General features: G+C 41.4%; 1 protein-coding gene across 9 annotated transcripts in view; it reads left to right on the forward strand.

Moving 5' to 3' along the window:
* Positions 1–1856: 1856 nt before the first annotated feature.
* ECHDC1 (ethylmalonyl-CoA decarboxylase 1) overlaps positions 1857–18034 on the forward strand; it is a 41726-nt gene continuing 25548 nt past the window's right edge. The window contains exons 1-4 of one of the 9 annotated variants that reach the window (XM_055713535.1): positions 2436–2681; positions 5440–5585; positions 10143–10364; positions 14597–14739. In XM_055713535.1, the coding sequence (XP_055569510.1) occupies positions 5567–5585; positions 10143–10364; positions 14597–14739 (384 nt within the window). In that variant the 5' untranslated portion in view covers positions 2436–2681; positions 5440–5566. The other 8 variants (XM_055713539.1, XM_055713537.1, XM_027810566.2 and 5 more) reach the window with 8 other exon arrangements.

Consider the following 18034-nt stretch of genomic DNA (forward strand, 5'->3'; position numbering starts at 1 on the left):
AGTGGGGACAGGAGAGACAGCTGTGGTGGTAGTCTTGTTAGCTAGCCTGATATAAATTGTCTCTTCCCATGAATCACCGCTGCCAGGCAGCAATGGGATTTGGGAACCTCGAGGGTTAGACTGTGAGGAGAAACTGAATATCATGATTTTGGGTCCAGAAATCTAAATTTTAGAAAGACGTCAGAAATTTAGAAATAGAATGCAGGTATCTGTGTTTTGGGGGGCTTTTTTTATAGACCTAGTCTTTGGAGCATGCATTAGGCCATCCTTTAGCCTGTTACACTTCCACACAGAATTGATGATATTTGCCTCCTAAAAATTGCAGTCAAGTGACCCTTTATGAACTGACTGTGGAGTTATGTGTTGGTTAGTATCGAGTAATTTCTGAGATCTAAGCCCGGATCGGTCATCAGTTTGTTCCATGGCTCTGAAAGGAGTTTGTAAAAATAGCACCAGGGAGCTCTATATCTATCGGAATTCAATATTTCAGTCTGGCAGCCTTGGATCTGAGAGTGAAGCATTGCTCTTTTAGCCAGTACACCGTCACCAGCTTCTGGGTCAATGATAGGGAATGGGAACATACTAAATAATTCAGGTGGTGACCTGACTGTCCTAGGGCAGCAGTGCTTTAGCAGTGCAAGGAGGAAGTGTTACTGAAATCAGTGGGATGATTTTAATGAATAAGAAACTTTCAAGGATAGTGCTTTTTTTTTTTTTTTTTGTTATTATTGTAGTGAAATATGCAGGGACTAGCATTACCATCTTGCTGAAGGTTACTACCCATAAGGGAAATTTAGTGTCTGTTTTTAGAGAGAATCCCATTTGTCTGTTCATTTTCCTGCAGTTCTCATTCTGCAATCTGAGTATATCTTATTCTAATCATCACATCGTATACGATACAATGCAATGAAACCAAAAGTGAGGCAAGCTGCGGTTCATGGAAGTGGTCAGGTTTGTGCTACTCCTGCTAAGTGCTGCTAGGTGGCAATATGTTACCTAGAAAACTACGAGCTTCCAGCCACCACCAATCTCCTCAGCTTCAGACCTAGCTGGGATGTGTCCGGGCATTGCTTGGCTCAAAAAGGCAGGGAGGCCTTGGAGCAGGACCTGGTGGAGAGCTGCTTCACTCACACAGATTTCTAACTCGGTACTGAGGTTTTCCAGAAACAAATGCAGGACTGAATCCTACCGGAAAAAATGTCTCCTCTGTGAACCCGAGAGAAAAAATAAGAGGCAAGCCTGCCTGTTGCAATACTTCTGTTTATACTGGGGGCATTTTGTAAGGGAATGAATCTTTCTGTTGTATAAAGATATTGCCATCTGGACTAGAATATTTCGTATAATCACAGGTTTCTCTTAAGAATACAAAATAGAAAATATCTTTTCAGAGTGCAAAGATATTTTATTTCCAAATGTATGACTAATTGCAATCCTCTACATGTTCAATCAAAATGTTTAATCAGCTCAACCAACATCAGGACATATGTATTGACAGCTGGGTTGAAAACCAGCTTTAATAAAGGTGGAGAAGATGTATTTCCAGTTACGTCTTTCAGCCATGCTACAAACACTTAGAACTGAGTCATCTTATGTATGTGTATTAACAATGACATAGTAATAATGACTGGCGCATATTTGCATATTGCTTTGAATACAGAAAGTGATCTGGATTGAAACAAGCATTTATTTCCCTTGGCCTGACTCCTGGCATGGCAGCGTATGTTCCTTCAAGGAGGAAAACCAAGGGCTGGGGAAGGGCAGAGAGGGCAGGGCTCTGTGTGTTGATGCCATTTTATGCCAGCTGTAAGTTTACAAAAAATTACAGCTTAAGAATTACTCCCTTTTGATGCCGGGGTAGTTTGCAGCTGGCTCAGCACTTTATCTCAGCTGCCAGAGCGTGGGCACAGGTGAGCAGCACCTGGAGCTGGGGAGGCAGTGGCCGGGAGCACGCCTGCGGGAAAGGGCTTGCGCTTGGGCTGGCAGGTAACGTGGATACATGTGAACATGGGGGGCCCGCGTCTGTCCTTGTGGTGGCACGGGTAGGCCATTAATGTCTCTCCTGGCAGCGCAACACCAGGGAGAGCAAGTGGGGCCGGAGCAGCTGCTCTGTTCCAGGCTGGATCCTCCCGGCAGCGGTGCCTACCCCTTCTCAACCTGAGGCGAGACGTTGTTCTGGCATGGCAGATGAATTAGCATCTTTAATTACACTGGCTTGGATAGAAACACAGGGCTTGCTTCGTAGGCTGCCGGTGCAGGAAACAAAATTCATAATGAACTGTTCACGTGGTGTTTAGCAACCTTGGATCTAACAAGCACCTTCTGCGGCAAAACTGCTTCAATTTAGACCGAGTTTCTGGTGCCTGGGGTCACCCGTAAGCAGACGTGGCACGGAGCAACGGGCACGGCTGCCCCACCGCGGCGGAGGCCACCCGGCTGTCGGCCCCACGGCTCCCTCGAGCTCGCAGCGGCTCAATATGCTCTTTACTCGCCGTAGTCTCGCTCCGGGTGCTGCCCCGGCACCCGCTGCCCCGCACGGCCGGCCGGCTGTAGGCCCGGCACCGCGGCCTGCCCCACCCCGGCCCGGCCCGGCGCGGCGGCGGTTCCCGGCGGGGCCGTTTTCCCCGCGGCACCACCCGCCTGCCGTGCCCGATCGGCGACGGGAAGGGGAGCGGCGGAGCCAGGTCAGTGCCCGGCCGCGGGCCTCTGCCGGGCCCTGGGGCGTGCGGTGGCGAAGAGGAGGGGCAGGGTCTGGCCGGGGCTCGGGGCCGAGGAGCGGGCCCGGTGGCGGCAGCTGCCGCGGTGGCAGGTGGGCGGCGCGGTGTGGCCCGGGCCCCGGGGCGGGCGGAGGCGGGGCGGCCTCGCCGCTGCTGGGGCGGCCGGGGGTGTTTCTGCCTGAACGTGTTAGGCGCTATGAGCGCCCATCGCTTGCTCGGCCTCGGCCCGGAGACCTCGGGTCTTACTTTGGGAACAGCCGGTTACCGCCCCCTTCGGCCCTGTTTGGCATAGGGCCCTCCCTTGCCGGTTGATGTAAAATAAATGATTTTTTTAAAAGAATAGGCCATGCCAGAAATGTTTGCCTAGGTCAGACCGAGTGCTGTGGTGCACTTGTTGGGATTTTGGCGTTGCAGAAGGTCAGCAGCAAGGAACCTCTGCTGGGGAAGGAGTTTCTCCTGCCCTCTTGTAATCATGGTCTTCCCAAGGTGATACCATGCAGGATGCCTTTGCTTCCTGAAATTTAGTTTGTAGAGACAAGGAGCCAGGTGAGGTGCTGTCCTGGTGCGCTGCTGCTAGTTCCCAGTGCTGTTACATGGGAACACTAGGTGCACCCCTGAGAACCGTGCTACGGCCAGTTCTGACATTGGGTGAGGTTTTGCTGTGTTGTCAGCAAGAGCATTTGCTGGTGGTGGTAAGGAGAGCAATAGTAAGGAACAGAGTACTAAATGGACTTCTGAGCACTGCTCGACTGCAAAACTTTTTACAGTTTTCAAGGCAAATTGATCTGTGGGAAAGTATCAAGCTCTGCAGTTAACAGCTAGAACAAATTCATCCTTGCACTTTTTATGGCTTAGGATTTGGTGACTAAAAAGCAAACAGTGAGTTGGTCGCACTATTTCACAGGAATGGGAGTGACCACATCTATTTGTTTTGAAGGGGTCTAAAATACACCTAGCAGGCAGTGAGCTTTATGTGAACTTAAAAGTGTTTTCTGTCACTGTTACAGAGGGTCTTTTGTAACAAAGGCAAAAAGAACCTCTTCAGATCAAAGCATTAAAAAATAAAGGGCATGCGTCCATTTGGGGAAGATAACGGATTCTTGCTCTCACCCTCTGCTGTGAAACTCAAGATCTTGTACTCGCCATCTGACCAGAATCAGGTGGTTTTAGGTAGTGTCACGTATTTGTGGCAAGTCTTCTTTTGTCAGCTGTTTTGCATCCTTGAATGCCGTTATTTTTCACTGAACTTGGATATGCTTCTGTGTGATTTGTTTACTAAGTCTTCAAAATAATTAAAATGTGATTAAAAGAGAATATAATTGGTTAGGAACAGAGAGACAGCTCGCATCTAAACCTTAGCCTGCAGGGACCATTAAAAAATGCAAAACTAAACAAAGGACAAATAATTTGGAAAACACATAGCTTGCTATCTCCGGAGCTGAGCTGCTGAGAAACAAGGGAAAAAAGAGAGATAGAAGCAGAATATAGATGTAAAGTGTAAGCCAGCTTAAAACTGGAACCAAAGACAAGAGGGTTTTTACTTAACACTTCCTTCCCGCCCCCCCCCCCCCCCCCCCCCCCCCCGTTTTTATTTCTGTTTCACATGTACATGATTTGAAGCCATTTCTGTTAGTTAATTTGGACATCTTCTCACTTCTTGTTCTCTCAGCTTCTGGACAGGTAACTAGGAGGCCAAAACTTTTTGTTCTTTTCTCAACAGTAACATAGTGGCTAAAGAACGTGTCCTTTATCATACCAGCTACTTCTAAAGCCCATTTTTAGAGGAGACACAAAACTCTTAGGTATCTTTGCACTGAACTGGAGGACTGTTGACCCCACCTACTTTGTCTACCATGCAGGTACCAGAGACAATGTACTAAAAATTTGAACAGTGTTCAGCAAGTTTGAGAGCCATGACATCTTGAGAAAGGCATGAACTTGAGGTGGCTCCTGCTGAACTTGGTAAGTGTTACTGCTGTGTAGAGATGGCATAGAGGAGGTGCATTTTCCTTCTTGGGGAGGTAGAATTTCCCAAGCTTTGTTTAGTTTCTGTATTTTGAAGTTATGTTTTGTTAGTAGGTTTTCTGCTGCCAATCCCTTAGCACCCTTAAGATCTGCTCGCTGCTTTCTTCCAGCTGAAGGAAAGGCAGCTGGAGAGGGGACTGCCCTCAGCTTACTTCAGCTGATAACTATTAGAGTGGGAAGAACCTGTCAGGTAAGGTGTTTAAGTTAACCTAACCCACGCATTGCTGAATGAAAGAGATGCGTAAGTGGATGAGGTAGATGGAGGGCTCAGTAATCTTTAGCTGAATGGTGGTGACAAGCAGCTGGCCACAGTGGCCTATTCAGCCAGTGCTGGGAACCCTGCAGGTGAGACCTCCCTCCTAGACCTTTCATGTATTTGAAGGCAGGGTCCAAATGACTTCTCTGCACTGAGACCCATGCTCTTGTCTTGTTTTGCATCCAGGCGCTGACCCCCTTTGATCTTGCTGTTTCTGAATTCCTTCTGTCTGTCAACACTGGAATTTCTTTTCTCCTCTACCGCCCCACCCCCCTCCCCCCCGCCAGTCACCCACCAGCCCTCTGTTTCAGGTTCCAGTCAGTTGGTGTTAATGATTTGCACTCATTTTCAACCTACTTTTTTTTTTTTTTTTTTAAATAGATGGACTATTTTCATGCTTTGGTTATATTTCTCTTTCACTCTCTGCTTTTTCATGTGTTTTAGTGTTACAGGGTCAGTTGTGCCAATCCTCAGCATTGGGTTACTACTTGCTTTCCATTCATTAGTCAGGTGCTGCAGGAACCCAGTGAAGCATCCAGCAGTCATGGTCACTGCTCTCTAGTACAGATGAATGCCTTCTACAGTGAATGGTAAGACGCCCACACAGAGTTGAATGTGAATCATATCATCAGCATCTTCAGTTCACATCTTCTACCCTTTGTTCCACCCTGTCTTCATACTTTGATGCTTGTCACTGCAATTGCAGTGGCTGGAGGTCTTCATCAGGTTAAGTTCTCCTATGCTTCTTGACCTGTCAGCTGCCCTTGATGCCTTTGTCAGTGTCGCAGAAGTGTCTGTCTTACTGGTTTTTTGTTATGTCATTTGAATATTTTCTCCTTCTTGAGATTTCATTTGTGGATTTTGTATATTGGATCCCTTTATTTCTGCTTCACTTTATCTCAGGATACCTTCATCCAAAAGCAGAAAATCAGCTGATTTTTTTTTGCAGGTGACTCACAAGTCTGTATCTGCACATCACAACTGTCACTTCCTGCCCTACGTGAAAGGGCACACTTATTTCTCTGATTTATTGGAAACACATCCCTGCATCTTTTCTCCCCATTTCATTTTTCCCTGACTTGTGTCAATAATTCAGGCACCATCTTTGAGTCAGAATTTTCTCAGCTCATGTATTTTAACTTGCTGATTATTTCTGTGTAGCTGCTCTGTAGTGCAGTGTTTCTTATTTGTGCATGCAGCTCTAATGCTTGTTTGGGCTCCCAAGATCTAGTTCTCTGGTTTGTCTTAGTTCTTCTACCCATCCAAGAAGTTGCTACCTATATCCCTTACCCATTGCTCTGGCCAGCTGTGTCTGTGCTCTCTGGCAATAGCAACTGGCAATGCTGTTGATGATTGCTGTTTGATACAGCATGTTTTAAGAGAAAAAAACGGGTTGCAGCAGAATAGTGGTGAACGGCAAGGGCAAATATGCTTGTTCAAGAGCTGGGATTTATTAGTTTCCCAAAGAATCTGCTCAGTTAGGGAATGTTGATGCGGTGTAATCCCAATTACTGATTTTTTTATTAACACCGTGAGAACTGAATTTTAACTAGGCAGTTACTAGAGGCTTTCGGAAGGCCTCTGATACATGTGCAAACACAAAAATACGTAAGTGTGTGAGTGTCTGCATGTAGATGCATATATTGCTCTTGCATAATGTGTGTCATTCCTTTGATACTGAAGTGTTGACATTTGATAAGTGTTCATATTAACCCGCTGTCTGCTAGCCCCACAGGCAAGGCTGTTATAAAATCACTTGAATGCCAAATGGGATTTGAACTGTTGTTTTATGTAAGAGGTATAGTAACTGTGGAATGAACAGCTATTGATGTCCATACTATTGGCTTATCTCTTAGTTGTCACCAGTGGTAAGTAAAGCTGTAGCACTTAAAACATTTGAAAGATGCTGATTGCCCATAGTGTCCGTTATCCCTATACTGTCAGATTTTTTTTTCACTGTAGAAATTGTGCATAAACTGTCTGTGCTACAGATGTTAATGGGTATAGCAGGTCTGACTTTAAAATTAGAATGAGACTTTATTTCTGTAAGTGTATCTAAATAGACGTAATTATGTTAAGCTGTAAATTTTAGTGTAATAAGTATGTCTTGGCTTGTGATACAACTTTGTGCAGGTTACTGCAACATCTCTCTCTTGCACTGCTTTTACTTACAGTACAAAAAAATCAATCTCAGTCGTGCAAGTCTTCTGTACTGATTGAAATTTTGGATGTTGTTTGTCAGAGATCAGCAGAAATCCCTTTAGTCCGAGAGAGCTGTAGCTTAAATATCATGCTTTTCCTGAGTGGTTAGCTTTCTCAGACTGAGCTGTTAAAATAATCTTGTTTTTATTAAAAAAACTACTGGGTACTGACCAGTGCTGTAAGAGATGGTTTTAAAGATAATAATTCAAAGATAATACCTTGCATGAGTCATTAATCATGAGTCATGATCAGCAGGCAGTGATATCCAATTTGTTTTCTAATCCCACACTTGCTGATGCTCTTTATTACCATAGTGATAATATTAAAGAGCTGTTAATGCATATAACCACGCAGCTGAAAATGGCAGACTTTTTTTTTTTTTAGAATAAAATTTCCATATCTTAAATCTGTTTTGCTCTGTACATTTTTTGACATGAAAAATCTCTGTAGTATCGAAGTGATCAAACAAGTATAATTTGGCAGTGAGTTAGGTTAACAGAACAGACTTCCCCCTTCCTCCTTTACTTTCAGGCCAATCACTGTTGCTTCCTAGAGAACTAAATCCAGTCTGTCTTCTTACAAGGACTGGGGGGGGCTTTGTAGCCATTAAAAATTGGGAGCTAACTGTTCAAGCTATGCTTTGCAACAAGAGCCTGCACTATCCGCTTTTAATGTTGGCTCTCTTCTGAGCGAAAACTAGGAGCTGGGTGGGAAGTTTTGTTGCATGAATGTATGTTAGGGAATGACTGCTGAGGTTTAAGAGAAAATGGAAGGCCATTTCTCTTCTGAGAGCCTGAATATAAAAAGAATAATTTAGCTGAGAAATGAGCTTTGGAAACCTGTTTTCACTCTTAAATGAAATTTCACAAAGAAAAGTGATTTTAAAAACTCTGGAAGGTGATGGCTGAACTGTTACAGATGATATTAGAATGTGCATAGATGGGAGAGTGTTGGGGTGCACTTTATGAAGTAATAAAATCCAATTGGAAACAAGATTTAACTTGATTAAATTTTAATTAGTTTTATCGGTTTGTGCTTTAGTGTAGAAAAGTTGATCGTGACAGATTAGAACCTTAAATTTAGTTAGGAGCTCAGAAGACCCTTCAAAGTGTCTCGCCAGATGTTAAAAAATGATCCCTTTACCTATTCCAGTGAATATGTCCTTATAATGCATAATTTGTTACTTCGTTACTACTTACTAGTTTCTTTGTATTGAACTTGTGAGATAGTGCTGTATTGATGGATGCAATGTGGCAGGACAGGTGTGAATCTACTGGCATAGGTGGCTCTTCAAAATTGCCTGGTACGATGCATACTCCTCCACATCCCATAATGTCATTGCTGTGCAGGCGACTTCTCCATTTCGATGGGGATTACACCTGCCCCAAGAGAAGCATTTTCCACTTCAGTGTAGGATGGTACAGCCAGAGACATGATAAGTAAGAGTTCACCTGACAGGATAGTTCACTTCTTTCGTTATAAACTAATTCAGTGTGGGTTTTTTTAATGTGTGTTTGCTTGTTTGTGTGTGTATAATAAAAGTTTTAAAAATTTTGAGTCTGTAAACTGTAAGATGCCCTGAACACAGCATAAAATATGGCTGTTACCAAATTCTATCTTCGTGAATATGTTTCTGTTCTGGGTTCACCTTAGAAAAACTTCCCAGGACTTTCATGCCAATTTTGAAAGAATCTTGGTTTTGCCAAATACGATTAAGAAACAAAGATGGTCTTTTCCCAGTTCTCAAAAAAAAAAAAAAAGCATCTACTGTGTCTTCTGAACAGCTGTATCCATTAAAAAGTGGGTTGGAACAAAGCTTGGAGTACTCTAGCAAACTGCAAGATTTAAATACAACAAACCTTTTCCTGTGTCCTGTGGGGGTTCTTTTGATTCCCACTCTGAGTGGCTTCTAAGATAACTTCTTTTTCAGTTCAGCTGTCTCCAGTTCAGGCTGTACCCTGTTTCTTTCAAATCACATGTAAACCACTTTCTCCAGGAGACCCTTTTCCAAAGTAAATAAAATAAGGCAGAACCACAGATTAAGAATAGTATTTGATAATTACTTTCTTGTCATTTCCTGATATATAGCATGCAGTGTAGAGTGGAAATAGCAGAGGAATAAGCCATGGGTATGCTGGTACATAGAAATAGTTTACCAATATTATGTACCTGTATAAAAGGCAAGTGTGATGCTCAATATATAATACTGTTGTACACTTTTCATCCTTTGGAGTACTGCACAGGTCCTGGTGCTTTGTGTCCAAGTGAGATGAATTCAAAGGGCTACTGGAATGACTGACAAAAGCGTATAGCTACCAGGGGCTAGGCAGACTAACTAGTTTTAAGATGGGTTGTGATAAACGTGTGGTAATGTGAGGAAACAGACCTCAATACAGGAATGGTCTTCAGTTTTTAATTTTTGAGTTCCTCAAGTATTTATCTCAGGGAGGTCTTGCTGTAATAGTTGCTTACAGAAAAGCAGGAGATCCAGATCCTGAAAACTGTGGAGTTTCCTCCAACATACGTGTGGGGTTTGGGAGTTTCGGTATTTTATTTTAGGGGGGAGGATGAGGGAGTGTTTGGAAGACTAGTACAGAGTAAGATGGCTCAATGGAACATGCAGGAGTCTTACTGTAGTTCTTGAGCCTTTTTCATGTTCTGCGTGCAAATGCTTTTGGGTAATTTTTACAAGAAAAGATTTTAAAAGATGCTGATTTCTGGCTTAACTACTAAAATAACTTCATAAAACTCCTGATAACTTTGTGTGGGAGTAGGTTCAAACTAAGAATTTTGCAAATCCAGTCTGCAATGATTTCTGTAGACTTTTATGATTGCATCACCTTTATTTTAGTTTCTGCTGTTACGCTTCCCTCTCGGTCAGAGGACTGAGGTAGATTTTAGTGGAAATTTCCTGATTACTATACCCCCACCCCATTTGTTTCCAGAAATGGCCATTTCTCTGTGGAAGAACTTACTTCAGACTACAAGGGAAAGGATACTTCAGCGGAGAAGGGTGTCACTGTATAATGGTGCTCATGGCTATGAGGAAGAATTGATAAAGAAGAAACTCCAGCAGTTTGCTGGTGGATCCATCAACCTTTCCAAAGAAGACAATGGCATTGGAATACTTACTTTGAACAACCCAAAGCTAATGAATGCCTTTACAGGTATTTGTTGATGGGATTGCTGGGGGTTTTTTTCTTCTTTTTTCCTTCAGTTACCCATTTTAGTGTTTTGCTTAAACAAAATTGCCTTACCATTCCTTAGTTAAAAGAAGAAATGTTTAAGTTTTATTCAGATGTGCAGCAAATGCCCAGTATTCTACATAGTAACTTTGCCATAAACATTGTAAGAATGTAAGAAATTCTCCGTGATACAGGGACTGTCTGGTAGAACATACTTCTCCCCCTCTTTTTTTTCAGTCAGCACAGTTCTGCTACTGTGCTCTTGTATCTCCTTTCATTTTGTCACTATTGCTCTAGAAACATATAGAGTGTTTTTATGGGGGTGGGAAGACTCCATCTTTGTTTTGTAAGTGGTGTAGGAAGGGTGATTTTACTTCTTTGTTCTTTACCTAAAGCCCTTCCTGTAACTTAAGCTTCTGTAATTTGGTCTTTTCCAGTCACCCAGACTGGCTTCCATTTTTTCTTCATTTGCCTTGTGTCTGAAATACCATTGACTGGTTAATTAAAGGTCAGATTAGCTGGGTGTTCTCAGCTGTTGCAGATCAGGGATCAATTTGATATGCTTTCACACTGGACAATGCTTTGCTATCAAAACCAAGTACCCTATTTTATTAATCTTGTATTATGAGAGCTTTTTATCTCCAAGATGGGTATATTTGCTGTCTGTTCTTAACTGTTTAGAATATTTCAGTTTATGCTGTTCTCTTCAGACAGAAGTGGCACGGGTTCAGGGTGTGCATCTGCCTGAGCTGGAGTTGTGCATAAGCCTTTAAGAAAGCCTTTATCTCCTAATATTTTGAAATGGATACATTTGTGTCACCTTCTTAATTTCTTTTTTGCTGTTCTATTTTCCTGCCCAGTTCTCACTGTTCCTTTGCTGTCAGCAAGCATGTTTGCAACACGCTAGCAAAATGTAGAGTTGTTTGTGTGAAGAATCTAAGTCTACTCCTTCCGCTAACGATTATTACCTGAAAGGAAGAGAACCTAACAGAACAACAGAATTAGTGGTAATGCACATAGGTGTGTCTGTGGTTACTCTTTTGCTTCTCTTTAAAAACTGACGTATAAAATCATTACCTAACTTGAGAAGTTGTGGCTAAAACATGTTGGCATAGGCATTGTCCATCTGAACGCCTCACTGTCAGCATACCTGCTATTATGCAATCGTAATTACATTGTTTCCTCTTTTTGTACATATTGATTTTTATTTTTGGCTCAAAACAGAGCTGTGCAATGTACAGCTTGTAGACTGTGTGCTTTTAGCTTATTTGTTGTGGAAGTTGGAAGGAGCATGAGAAATGAGATGTAATGGCAAAAGGAGGACGGACAGATAAGCCCAGTCTGCTATGGAGATCAGATGTAATACAAATCAAATTGCTTGAACGAAACTTTTATAAAAACTTGCAATTATGTTCTCTGTTTTCTAGGTGCTTGACAGAAGAGGCTCGGAACTGATTTGTTGAAGTACTGAGCTGTTGCAGCTGCTATTTAGGCCACTGGTAGCTGTGCTTTGACTATATGAAGCACTATATAATGTTAATGTCATGAAATCATACCACTATCTCAAGTTGAGCACCCAAAAGTAGCAAATATTTTTTCTCTGGCTTAGTTAGTGGTCTGTAAAATAATCTCTCCTCTCCTTATAGGACTACTGTGAAAATAACTTACTGGTGTATGTGGATTAGATACTGTAGTAGCAAAGAGGAGCTACAAAAACCTGTGAGGAAATTAGTAGTTCTGTCTTTGTTGCAGACCCTGATTAGCATATAGCAAATGAGCCGTGGGATCAGGCAGTTCTGTTTTATGGTAGTGTGCAGAGCCCTGTAGAGAGCAGTACTCCATTTTGCTAGGTAATAGCCACAAAAACTTGTTCTGGAAAATCTTACTATGGCAGTTCAAGAGATTACTGCTTCTTTCTACTGTGCACCTCTGCTAGAGACTTTTGTTGTTAGAGGAGGGAGAGCAGAAGTGGTTGTGCTGGCTGGTGCGGTAGATGATATGGCATATTAATTTACACTGCTCTTCATTTCACTTTAACATCACTGTCTGTAAACCACAGTTGCTGAGGAACTAGCAAGCCTTTGATCCTTTTCCTTTTGTCGTGTATCAAAAAGTATCCTTCAGGAGCAGTATTAAAAGGCATGGGATATGCAACCCTTATATTGCCTCAGCAGGACCTGGTTGACTTCATCAGCCAGAGCTTGTAGATACACCCCCTTGCCCCAAATAAATTCTATTGATTCTGTGTCTCAGAGCTTCTGGATAGTGGCAGATGTGAATTTATATATTCATGTACACTGCCTTTAGAAAGCTGCAAAACATCATTAAACTGTTAAGAGAGATCCTATTTGCCAGGCATTTACTTTACACAGCAGCTTTTTCTCTCAAAGGAATTATGTTTATTCTGAGCTTGAGCAACTTGTGGAACTAAAAGCAGAAAAAAATTGTTGGCAAATTGCTAATAGGCAATGTGGAGATTGTTATGCCTTTTTTCTCTTCTTAACTGGAATCTGATAGCCACCTGTTTAAAATGGTCTCTTTGGAAACAAATGCTAATAATGTCCATTTAAGCCTGGTGGAACCAATTTCAGCAGCCCAACCTCTCACTGAACTGAAGTTGAACTTAATTTGAAAGAAGGAAGCCAGCCTGCAGAAATTAGATAATAATGGTGATAATTTTATTTTCTAGAATTGACTTTGAAGCATTTATTCTCAGATTATAATTAAGATTAAAGCAAATTAGTATTCCAAGTAGATTTAGTTCTGTGAAGAGCACAAACTTACTGGTATCAAATACTGAAGGACCAAAACCGATGGAGTGAGGATTTGCTTTAGTATTGTGTGCTTATAATTATATCAAACATCATGGACAATCTTGGTTGGTAAAATAATAGTTCAGTGTTGTTATTAATGGAAGGGATTCTCTCTAGGAGGATGGGACAGGATCTGGCTAGTGTCTCTTGTCCCCTGATATTGCATGTAACTGGCTCATATGGTTGTTTTTTTTTTTTGTAAACTCATTTGTAAACTCAAATTGTCTAGATTTTTGGCTCATAATATACTCTGTGGAAAGACTCTTCAATACCTCACTGCTTTGACTGTTAAAAGTACCACAAACAGTGGTTGTGCTCTTGACTCTGGCATAGATTGGATGCCAGCTGAAATACCTTTCTTGTAAGAAAACTTGACAAACATGCAAAAAGTGAAATCCACAGGGTTGATGTACATCTGTTTAAACAGCATCATTTGCAGAGAAGTCGTTGTTGAGTGTGCAGTCAGGCTGGGAAAGCATTTCAAGTGAAGACCACAAAAATCTTACCTAGTCCTCGTTCTGCTCAATATTTTCATTCATGGCTTGGATGATGAAATAGAAGGTGAACTGCTGAAATTTTCAGATGACCTAAAATTGGAGAGCTGTCAAGAAGATCATTATTTGGAGCAGAGGAGTGGGATTCAAAGTGATCTTGATTAACAAAGAGCTCAAGATCAACAAGGTGTTGTTATTCCTTATTCTATTAGTGATGTGTGATGCCCAGAAAGTATGACCAAATTATAAATACAGAAGGAAAAGGAACCAGTAAAAGTGCTAGGATTTGTTAGAGGATCATAGTCTGGACCTGACATTGGGAAAAATCAACCCAATGTCATTCTTAGATATATAATATGAAATGTCCATTTGATTATTGGCCTCCTCAGGAACATTGTCAAAATGTGCTATTTCACTGGCTGAGACCAAGCTGAAGGATGAAGTGCTTGAGTGAGCATTCACTTTTGGCCTGGTGCTGGGAAGCTTATGTCATAAGAAACTTCAAGGAAAAAAAGCAGGAAGGGTAAAAAAAAATCATCCATGTGAGCACGGCTGCTAACAGGCAGTTTCTCTACAGGATGCATTCTGTGCATGCAGGCATAGGGTCAAAAGAACAACTCTCTTGGCAGAAGAGGAAAGAGCCCATGAGGGTTTTGGGGGATATTTTTGAATGTAACATAAATATTCTTCACAGAGAATATCCTTCAGAATTTTGGGAAGTGCGTCCTTCAGGAAAAAATGTATTGTCAGTGCTTGTGTGCAGCATCTAAAGTGATGCTTTTCCTTGTGTTTTTAAGCTCATCACTTGTTAATGATAACTTCGTTTTGGTGGTGAAAAATGTAATGTAAAACATGATGGTGGTGATAATTTCCTGTTAAAAATTTTGCTTCTCCCCTCTTGTGACAGGGACTATGATGCTAGAACTCCAGGAGAGGGTAACTGAACTGGAAAACTGGAAGGATGGGAAAGGCCTTATCATCTATGGTGCAGGAAACACCTTCTGCTCAGGATCTGATTTGAATGCCGTCAAAGCAATATCTAACTCCCAGGCAAGTAGTGATACAAATCAAGGCGTTGGAGAATAACGGGCTTACTGATAGTCTGAGTTTTGAGCTTTTCAGACAGAGGTGTTGCACTATGCTTCTGCTACAATTTTATGTGCAAGTCACAGAATGGAGCTTTTAATGGTTGAAAAAATGCTGGCAGCCCCTTTAAACCGTGGCTCAGGTGTTACTGTAATTGATTCGTAACTCTGAATTCTACATTACATATTCTTTCAGCCTTTTCTTTTAAAAACGTCATTTCAGTTTCTCAGCAGTATATGGTGAATTTATACATCAAATAAGCTGTGCTTCAGTAGTTTGACCTTTAGAAACAGATACAAGTAATAATTTCTCATATATTCTAAAGTCAGAAACAAATTTAAGTAGCATGACTGCTATTCCAGAAAGGTTTCGGTTTTGTCAAAGCTGTGTTTGGAGCTACATAAAATGGAAGGACAGGTGCAGTTTTTGTGCTGTGGTCCAGTCAGGTGCGTATTGTGTAACTATGGGCAAGAAGTCAGGGTTTGATGGCAATTTCTCACTCATGCCACACTTCTTGACAACTTTCACATGTGCTGCAATTCTATTTGTGGATTAACATGTGTTCCTTGGCCATGTGTGAAATAGGGCTTTGTTAACTGCAGAGGAAGAGGGTCTTCCTATGCTGCTCCTGCATCCTGGGTTGCAGTTGTGGTAACTGGCATCCTTTTTTGTTGTCAGTTCAAGTTTCAGGATTTAACCACACAAATTAAACATTTCATTGAGCTTTCCAGTAAGAATGCCAACTCAAAAACTGGTGAATCTGTTACTAGTGGTAATTTCTTTCTGTTGATGAAACTGAACTTCATTAAAAACATAATCTTAAGTATTTCTGGGCTGATAAACGAATACGATGGTCCAGTTTTCAAAAGGTATGAGAGGCTTTGTTTCCTATGTGGAACACCATGAGAGGTATGCTTTCCTTAACGTGCAGACAGCATGCTTTATGGATATAAGTTTTTGGGGGGAGTTTTCATTTGGACGCTTTATAAGCACTGGTTACTTAAAAAATATAGATGTATCTGATTTTGGGGGCGTGGGTATTTGATTGTTGTTATTTTTAAATCTGAAATTTTAAGCGTATTTTAGCATGGTAGGAACAGAAGAGGAGCTGAAACCAAGCATGGGCCAGTTCTTATCTGCAGTCTAAGCTTTCCTTCAGAGTTCTGCATTCAATAATTCTCAGTGATTCTGCTTCCATACTTTGTTTGACATTTAGTATTCTGTATGTTTATGCAAATTACTTGGAGCCACTGCAGTGGCAGAGAGGGCTGTTGTAAACATTAGGGTCCATAACAGATATACTGAGCAGAATTAAATTTGTAGGTATTAATTATAATTTTGCCAAAAATTCTCTGCAAAGAATCTAGATCTTATGCTAGTACTGAAATGTAAGTCTAAAAGTCACCAGAAATGCTCCAAGAATAGTTAAATATGGTTGCTTTCTATTTCCTTGGGAGACTTCAAACTATTTATCCTGAACTGAGAGTTTCTTTACAATAGCCACTCCTAAACCATCTGTTTGGTGGGATTTAATAGTCTTTATTAAATAAAACTTTAATAGAATAAGGAATAACATTTGTTGTTCTTTAGTCTTGCAGAACTCTGTGCTCTAACACACTGCAGATGAGAGAGTTTTGTTTGGTTTCAGGTTAAAAGAGCGTTAGGTTAAGTTTTCTGTCCACAGGCATGCCTAAGGCAAAAAAAAGTGAATAGCCTCATGCCTGAACTGATGTGGTTTTCCTTTATTTTTTGCAAGGCTGCTTTAGCCCATAGCTTTTAGTAATTACAGTAAACACTTTTATCTTATTCAACCAGTTGGTTGAGGGAAGATTGTTTTTTTCATAATCTAGCATACACTTTGGCTTTCCCTGTGGTGTAGGAAAAGCAGAATAATGGCCAAGGTGCTGAAGGTTTTTCATGCCCTCTAGTGGCTCCTCTTCCTCCTCCTCCTCTTCCTCTCTCATGTTCAGTTGTTCCTAATGCTGAAACAAACCCAGGTCCCTTGCCTGTTCTCCTTTGGCAAGTGCTAACATTACATGACCAAATCACAGAAGGCAAATAGTGAAACTAGAAAAAAAAAAAAAAAAGTGTTTTTCTTTCTGTCGTTGTAAGCCTGGTTCCCAAAAGCAATAACCCCAGTCTGGAGCGAGACTTGAGAAGCTGACTAGCTGAAAAGCAGGAGAGGCTGTTGAAAGGGCAGCTGAGAGGAAGGAGAGACACAGAAGAATTTCACTTTCTTTGGTTCCTTTCTAGAAGCCCTAGGACAGAGGTTTCAGAAGCCCTAGGACAGACTGCAGCAGTAAGCTGCAGAGGGAGGACTTCTGAGCAGTTGGAGGTGGTCTGGAAATACTGTTCTGTCTGTAGTGAATGTGGAGTCTAAGCTCTTGCAGCCAAAAGAGCCAGTGGTGCAGTTTTCCACTTTATGAAGGTGACTTTCTTCTTCCCTGCACCCCTAGCCTCATGGCAAACTATTAATCCTTTCCTTCCATACGTAATGCATACTGTATTTTACCTTACTTTCTGTTTGTTAGACTTCTTCTTACTCCAAGGACAGTATTAGAGCTGAAAATGTGATTATTCCACTAGACTCCGGTGAACACCTCTTTTATTCAGATAAAATACTCTGACTAGTAGCCTTATTTTGCTTGTTGGGAAGGTTTGAATGGTATGTTGGCCAAGACACACGTAATTGTGATTTTATTTTTTTTTTCAGAATGTTTTCTGTGCAGCCATTTTTTCCATGTGAAACACAGTAATCTCTCTACCACCTGAGAATATATACACCTTTTTTTTTTTTTTTTTTTTTTTGGTCTGCTTAGTCATAACTGTATTTGTCAAGCCGGTCTGTTCTGGCATTAATCTTTAATTACCATTTTGGATTTTGTTGTGAATTGAGAGACAGTCTGTTTGAATGCAAGGACTCTGCTGTGATGAAGTGAAAAATTACTTTCTCTGAAGAGCTTTTTTGCAGCTTCATCCTGATGATCATAGTGTGGGAATTGTGCAAGTCCAGGTCTGAGAACTGATACCTTGTATGTTTGTGTGGGTTTTGAACTTAGCTGCTAAGACAGCTATCATGGAGGATCTGAATGTTCTTTAATTTGGGATGGAAATATTGCTGTTGGTCTAAACAGATGTCGGAAGGGGCTACAGTGATTACTAAAAGCCTCATTGTAAATCAAGATGTACTGAAATTTTCAAGCAGGCCTTTAATGTAATGAAACTGAGTTCACTGGTTCCTGTGTAGTGATTGTCATGG

This window comes from Falco cherrug, chromosome 6, assembly GCF_023634085.1.
Source record: "Falco cherrug isolate bFalChe1 chromosome 6, bFalChe1.pri, whole genome shotgun sequence".
NCBI lineage: Eukaryota > Metazoa > Chordata > Aves > Falconiformes > Falconidae > Falco > Falco cherrug.